The sequence below is a fragment of the Trichechus manatus genome, unplaced genomic scaffold (assembly GCF_000243295.1).
Source record: "Trichechus manatus latirostris isolate Lorelei unplaced genomic scaffold, TriManLat1.0 scaffold00092, whole genome shotgun sequence".
Classification (NCBI taxonomy): Eukaryota; Metazoa; Chordata; class Mammalia; order Sirenia; family Trichechidae; genus Trichechus; species Trichechus manatus.
Window position 1 is genome coordinate 7,629,540 of NW_004444028.1, and position 8,198 is coordinate 7,637,737.

The following is an 8,198-nucleotide window of genomic DNA, read 5'->3' on the forward strand; positions in this document are numbered from 1 at the left end:
TGTTGCAGCCACTGTGTCAGTCCATCTCGTTGAGGGTCTTCCTCTTTTTCACTCACTGACCCGCTACTTTACCAAGCATGATGTCCTTCTCCAGGGACTGGTCCCTCCTGATAACATGTCCAAAGTATGTGAGATGAAGTCTCACCATCCTCAATTCTGTGGAGCATTCTGGCTCTACTTCTTCCAAGACAGACTTGTTCGTTCTTCTGGCGGTCCATGGTATACTCAATATTCTTCTCCAACACCATGATTCAAAGGCATCAATTCTCCTTCCGTCTTCCTTGTTCATTGGCTGGCTTTCACATGCGTATGAGGCGACGTCAAAATACAGTGGAGACAAAACCATTAGATTATTTAAGTTTGTTGAGAAGACACAGATGCCATCTTTCAAGGTGCTCCTGGAGAACCTGTGTAGTTCGTGTTGGTTGGCATGGCTTTGAAACCAGAGAGAGGCCAGGGTGGACAGAGATAAGGGGTGATGTGGGGTCCAGCCCGCCTTCCTCCGCTGTCACCCTTAGTCTTCAGGATAAAGTGAACACAGTGGGGGAGGGGCTGGCCCACCTGATTGGCCCCCCAGTGGGATGGTTTATGAGCTGATTCCTTTTTTTGTTTTAATTTTATTGTGGTAATATATATATAATTCAAAATTTGCCATTTTAACCATTTTTAAGTATACAATTCAGTGGCATAAATTCCATTCACAATGTTGTGTGAGCTCCACCAGTATCAACTTCCCAAACTTTTCATCACACCAGATAGAAACCTCTGCCCATTAAGCAGTAGCTCCTCATCCCCCCCACACCCCCCAGTCCTCGGTAACCCCTAATCTGTTTTCTGTCTCTATACATGTGCCTATTCCAGATACGTCATCTAAGTGGAATCATAACATTTTTCCTGTTGTGTCTGGCTTCTTCCATGTAACGTAATGGCTTCAAGGTATACCCGTGTTGTAGCATGTATCAGAACGTCATTCCTTCTTACGGCTAAATAATATTCCATTGAATGGATATACCACACTTTGTTTATCCTTTCATTTATTGATGGAAATTTGAATTGTTCCTGCCTTTTGGCTATTGTAAATAATGTTGCTATGAACGTTGATGTACAAGTATCTGTTTAAGTCCCTGTTTTCAGTTGTGAGTTGATTCCCTTTTAAAGCACCAGTTGGCTGAGAAACTGCTTCCCACCCCCAGGTACAGCTGATCTGGACTGGAGGTAGGAGAAAACCGAAATGAACTCATTGCTCACTGGCTGCATCTCCAAGACGGGGGGACTTAAGGGAAGCGAGTTTGATTTCACAAGAAAGCACTGTTGCTCTGCTTTTAAAGAGCATCATTTTATAATTCAATAAGGCTCATAGGAATCCCGAACCAAAAAAAAACCACAACCAAACCCGTTGCTGTTTGAGTCAGTTCTGACTCATGGAACTCCATGTGTGTCAAAGTAGAACTGTCCTCCACAGGGTTTTCAATGGCTGATTTTTTGAAAGCAGATTACCAGGCCTTTCTTCTGAGGCACCTCTGGGTAAACTCCAACCTTTCGGTTAGTAGCCAAACACATTAACCGTTTGTGTTACCTAGGGATACACCCACACACACATATATATACATATACATAAACCGTAGCCGTCGAGTCGATTCCGACTCATAGCGACCCTATAGGACAGAGTAGAACTGCCCCACAGGGCTTCCAAGGAGCAGCTGGTGAATTAAAACTGCCAACCCTTTGGTTAGCAGCCATAGCACTTAACCACTACGCCACCAGGGTTTCCAGCACGTACACATACGCGGACGTACAGAGCAGCAATTAGCGGTTTGGTCTTTGGGCATTTTTCTTGGTCTGTTATTTGAATCCACCATCCGTCAGTTTGTCCTGCTGTGCTGGCTTGTGTGTTGCTGTGATGCTGGAAGCTATACCACTGATACTTCAAATACCAGTAGGGTCACTCATGGTGAACAGGTTTCAGCAGAGCTTCCAGTCTAAGGCAGACTAGAAAGAAAGGCCTGGCCATATACTTCTGAAAATTAGCCAGTGAAAACCCTACAGATCACAACAGAAAATTGCCAGATAGAAGTGCTGGACGATGAGCCCCCTAAGTTGGCGGGCACTCAAAATACACAGCAGCTGCAACCGTGGACTCGAGCACACCAACAGTCGTGGAGAAGCGCAGGACCAGGCAACGTTTCTCTCTGTCGTACGACGGTTGCCGTGAGTCGGAGCTGACTCTGTGGCAGCTTCATTTGAATAAAAGAACGAGATAAACAAGCTTTTATCTGAATACGCCTCTTTCTTCCCAGAGCTTTGAGAAACCTGAAGTTAAAATTTACCCTTAGGTACTCTGGCTCCAATTTTGCTTTCATCTGAAAATCAGAAGCAGTCACACCCATTCTGGTGTTTTACACTGTAAGCAGAGGGACATTCTGATCCTACAAATCCCTCACCTTACACAGAAGAAAGTAGATGCCCAGGGAGATTAGGTGACTTGGTCCAGATCCCACAGCTAGTTAGTAATATTGAGGTCTGTATTATACACAAATAGGTAGCTTTTGCCCAGCACTTGCTAGGGGTCAGGCAGTGTGCGGGGTGCTTTACGTCCATTGCCTCACTCCGTCCTTACGAGGTGGATACTAAGGAGCTAATAGTCGTTGAGTGCCTTCGAGTTGCTTCCGACTCCTAGTGACCCTACAGGACAGAGTAGAACTGCCCCATGGGGTTTCCAAGGAGCAGCTGGTCGATTTGAACTTCTGACCTTTTCGTTAGCTGTTGAGCTCTTAACCACTGTGCCACCAGGGCTCTGAGCCAATTATAAGTGCCATTTATTAAGCTTTTCTTTGTGCTAAGCATTTTCTGAGATTATCTGTAATCACAGCAGCCCTGTGATGTAAATGTAATTATCCCTGTTTTACAGATGAGAGAAGTTAAGAGGCAGAGAATTTAAGTCTTGACCAAGGCTACTTTTAAATGAAAAGTATACCAGCTACTCCTACCCAGGTCTGCCTCTCAAACCCAGGTTTAATGCTCTTTTGACTTTATAAGAGGTTTTGAAATTATAGGTCACAATGGTGATAGTGAACTCCATTTGGGGGTTTCACCAGCATTTAAAAATGAATAAAATAGTAGAACGCAGTGGAATAAAACTAACCAAACCCACTGCTGTTGAGTCGATTCTGACTCCTAGAGACCCTGTGGGACAGAGTAGAACTGCCGCATAGGGTTTCCACGGCTGTAAACCTTTACAGAGGCAGACTGCCACATCTTTCTCCTGCAGAGCTGCTGGAGATTTGGAACCGCCAACTTTCACTTAGCAGCCTAGCACTTTAACTGCTGTGCCACCAGGGATCCTGCAGTGGAATAGCCTCATTAAAAAAGAATGTGTCATCTGTAGTAAAGGAAAGTTAGAATATAAGTGAAAAGGGGGTTTTCTGCAGCGTATGTGTGTGCGTGTTGTGATATAAACATGCTTCTCGTGGGTTTGGTTGGCTTTTGAAAACCACTGCGCTACAGCACAATGTATTTGTCTACACCTTAGCAAAACATTGGTAGCCAGTGTGGTTAACTTCCTCACTGTGGGCTCTTGTTCAAGAACCCCCCAGGCCTGCTGTGGGTCCTTCCCATTGATCCTCAACAGCACCAGTGTTGTACTGCAGCCAGGCTTAGTTGGCAGAGCAGTGTCCCTCCACCCCACACCAGCTGTCTGACATATGGCAGCAGGAACATGGGGTGAAGGCGTTTCAGCAAGCTCATGAGGGCACCTCATGACAAAGTCTGTAAAATAAGGGGATGTCGTCATTTAGTGTAAAAGAGGACCAAGTCTACGCCTACACCTTGAGTTATTGCTGTTTCCGTCACTAGGTTATTACGAAATAAGAGGCTGTGCAATCTATCTACTAACAGTAGATCAGTCCGCTCCCCGTCTGTCGGTGTGTGGTACTGTGGTGGCTTGCGTGTTGCTGTGATGGTGGGAGTTATGCCACTGGCATTTCAAATACCAGCAGGGTCACCTATGGTGGACAGGTTTCAGCAGAGCTTCCAGACTAAGACAGATGAGGAAGAAAGGCCTGCTTCCAGAAAGCAGCTGGTGAAAACCGTATGGGTCACAGCAGAATATTGTCCAGTGTAGCGCTGGTAGATGAGCTACCTGGGTTGGAAGGCACTTAAAATACACAGTGGCTGCAATGATAGACTCAAGCATGTGGACAATTGTGAAGATGGCGCAGGACTGGGCATGATTTCCTTCTGATGTACGTGGGGTCACCACGAGCCACAACAGATCTGCAGAGCTGGAAAGAGTGCAATTCGTCTATAAGCAAGTAGGAGGAAGTTTTGTTAGTAACAGGGGTTACTCTTTATGCAGGCCTTATATTATTACATGTAGAGGATCCAAAGATACATAGGCCCTCGGGAGCTCAAAGTCCAGTGGGTATTTCAGGCAAAGATAACATCATAGATGTGGAACTAGAAAGGGATATTAGGTGACATTGACTGCCATGTTAATGTAATTCAGCTTTGTACAGAAAATGGTAGTGTGGTAGAAATAACTAGATTGGTTTTAAGTCCTGTGACTGCAGTTTACTTCCACATGCTGACTCATGGAAAATATTTTCTAATTTCTGGTCAAATATATATAATAGAGGGAACTAAAAATTTAGATTCTTAGTTAAGCGACATCATTTTTTAAAAGAAAAAAATATACGAACTTGGAATGCAAGATTGCCCTCGTATTGTAGAGCTGAGCTGGCAAAACTGGCATCCCAGATACTCTTTTATTGGTTGTTTGCTTCTTGGATAGGATACCAGATTTGGGAAGACAGCTGCGAAAAAGATTGAAGATCCATGGTTTTCTTTCATCCACCAAACATTTTTTAATTGCTCATTTTGTGGTCGGCGTGGGTGATAAGAGCACCTCACCTTGATGGCTTTCTGTGAGTCCCGGGGAGGTGTCTCTCCCTGTGTCCTCGACAGCTGGCTGAGGGGTCTGTGGTTCTCACCTAGTTTGCAGAGAGACTTCCCCACAACTCTCCCCCTGCCTGGGGAAATCTCATTCTTCAAATTCCAGCTCTAATTTGCAAGGAAAGTCTCTGTTTTCCTCGTTAAATTTCCCTTAGCAATACTTTTGAACGAGACCCTCTGTGAATCTACACTCTCTTTACTGAGAATGTAAAACAACTCATTTAAACAGAGCTGCCGCCTGATTTATAAAGCCCTAGTGATGTTTCCAGTGTATGAATTACAATGTTGCTCGAAAAGGATAAACAAATTGTGGCGCACCTGCCCAACGGAATGCGACACAGCACTAAAAAGGAATTCGCTACTGATACAGGCGACACCAGGACGGCATCTTAACGGCATTTTGCTAAGTGAAAGAGAAACCAGTCGTCGTCAACCTGAGTCTGACGGATAGACACCCCATGCGTGTCGGACTAGAACTGTGCTCCATAGGCTTTGCAGTGGCTGATTTTTCAGGAGTAGATCACCAGGCCTTTCTTCCGAGGTGCCTCTGGATGGACTTGAACCTTCAGCCTTTCAGTTAGCTGGCACGCTTGTGGACTTCTGATCACCAGTCTGTGAAAGTGGAGACTGGGCTTATCTCTACCTCTAGCCATCCTTTCTGGCCTTCGGCAAATCACAACTTCACCAGACCCCATGATTTATTTACCAAAATAATAAAGATATTGAATCAAGTGATCTCTTTATTGTCTTTTCTAGCTCAAATTCTGAGTCTTGTCCAGCACAACTAGATGGTGCCTGGCTACCAGTACTGACTGCTCTGACAGAGATCACAATAGAGGGTCCTAGACAGAGCTGGAGAAAATTGTAGAACAAAATTCTAACTCAAAAAAAAAAAAAGACCAGACTTACTAGTCTGACAGAGACTGGAGAAACCCTGAGAGAATGGCTCATGGACACCCTTGTAGCTCAGTAATGAAGTCACTCCTCAGGTTCAGCCTTCAGCCAAAGATTAGACAGGCCCACAAAACAAGACGAACCTAAAGGGGCTCACCAGCCCAAGGACAAGGACGAGAAGGCAGGAGGGGACAGAAAAGCTGATAATGGGGAACCCAAGGTCAAGAGGAGAGTGTTGACACATCGTGGGATTGGCAACCAATGTCACAAAACAAGAGGTGTATTAATTGTTTAATGTGAAACTAATTTGCTCTGTAAACCTTCATCTAAAGCACAATAAAAAATAAATCTGAATCTTTTTTATGACTCAGTGGGGGAAAAGTACGACGTTAATAAAACCCAGCCAAATCTGTTGCTGTTGACTCATAGCTACCCCATGTATCACAGACTAGATATCTGCTCCATAGTGGTTTTCTGGCTGTAATCTTTACGGAAGCAGATCACCAGGCCTTTTTCCAAGATATTGCTGGGTGGGTTCAAACTGCCAGCTCTTAGTAGTTGAGCACAAACCCTTTGTGCCACCCAGGCTCCTGCAATGTTTATAGTCCTTTGTTATTAAAGACAAAAAGACACCTGCTTTTGAGAATGAGTTTTTGACATGAACCTTGGCGGTACAACAATGGTTGGCTGGTAACCAGAGCCTCCACAGGAGAAAGACCCGGTGATCTGCTCCCTTAAAGATTACAGCCTAGAAAAAACCCTCTGGGGCAGTTCTGCTCTGTCGCATGGGGTCACTTTGAGTCGAACATCGACTTGATGGCACCTGACAACAACGGGAGGGAAAACTGTACCAGATCCGCAGAGAGGCGGCAAAAACCCGAGAACGGAAGAGCAAGGTGAGAAACTGTTGCTCATCTAGAACTTTTTTTTCAAAAAATAGAAAAGAAAGCCAAAACAAAGAAATGGGGGTGGGAACATGGATCAGAAGGCCCCCAAAACACCAAATAGACTATCTTACGAGCATTTCTTTCACTTTAGAATGAACAAGTGGTTGAAAGTCGTCCAGATTTGGAGAACCCTGAATTGGAACAGCTTGACGGTCTTCAAAATCTTTCCCCCAGCAGGTAAGCTGGCAGAATCTGTTTGTAGGAGTCATTTTTATCCCCATGGGAGTAGCGGGGCGGGGTGGGGGGGCAAGGAGGAGATCGTCTGTTTTATACTGCATCACTTTCCCAAATAAAATCACAATATTCTAAACGCTAACCTTCATCTGTATCGGTTGAAATACCTAAGGACAAAACTCACGAACCTCACAAAAGCAACAAGCAAAAGGGCTAAAAATGATCATCTTATAAATCAAGCTTCTAAGGATACCTGTTGCCATTTCCAACCCAGAGTGTCTTTATAGGACAGAGTAGAACTGCCCCATAGGGTTTCCAAGGCTGCAGTCTTCACAGAAGCAGACAGCCACATCTTTCTCCCGAAGAGCAGCTGGTGAGTTCCAACTGCTGACCTTTCAGTTAGCAGCCAAGCACTTAAACCACTGCACCACCAGGGCTCCCTTTCTGAGGACACCCAGTGTTTAAAAAAAATTTTATCAAGAAAGTAGTCAAGTCCCATAAAACAAAAATGAGACTAAAGTGGCCCACCAGCCCAGGGGCAAGGACTAGAAGGCAGGAGGGGACAGGAAAGCTGGTAATAGGAAACAACCCACGGTCGAGAAGGGAGAGTGTTGACATGTCGTGGGGTTGTTAACCAATGTCATAAAACAATTTGTGTACTGACAGTTTAATGAGAAGCTAGTTTTGTTCTGTAAACTTTCATCTAAAGCACAATAAAAAAAACTTAAAGATAAAAAGAAAAGTAGTAAAGGTAAATTAATTTTACTATCGACTGAGTTATTTGGTTTAAGAGCATTTAAAGGCTGTTGGTCCCCAACAGACACAGTTTATACAAATGTAGTGCTAATTTTGGTGTACAGCAAGGTGTTTCCATGTACGTGAATGCTATGGAATTCAGAAAGTCTGAATTAAGAAGGTAAAGACCAAAAGCATAAGGAGATATTAATTTTTTTTAAATGTTCTTTATACTAAGACTCCCCATCGTAACCACTATTCCGGCACTGTCCCATTGTTTACACTCACACCAAATGACATGTGACCTCCATTAGTCCCCAGGTTCTATCATAATGCTTGGCTCTTAGCAGGCCCTCAAAAACACCTGTAGAGTGAATGAACAAACGTCTTCAGGAACTTGCTCCTTGATTAAAAGCCAGTATTAGTTTAACTGGACTACTTAAGGTTTACTCGAGAAAACACATGTGGGGTCCTGCAGATTGACATGTATCCCTGAGT

At 44.3% G+C, this 8,198-nt stretch overlaps 1 protein-coding gene across 1 annotated transcript in view; it reads left to right on the forward strand.

Moving 5' to 3' along the window:
* The window catches only part of MCF2L2 (MCF.2 cell line derived transforming sequence-like 2), a 235,619-nt gene that overhangs the window by 144,311 nt on the left and 83,110 nt on the right, over window positions 1-8,198 (forward strand). The window contains 1 exon segment of the mRNA XM_004382342.1: window positions 6,883-6,968. Within this exon segment, the coding sequence (XP_004382399.1) occupies window positions 6,883-6,968 (86 nt within the window).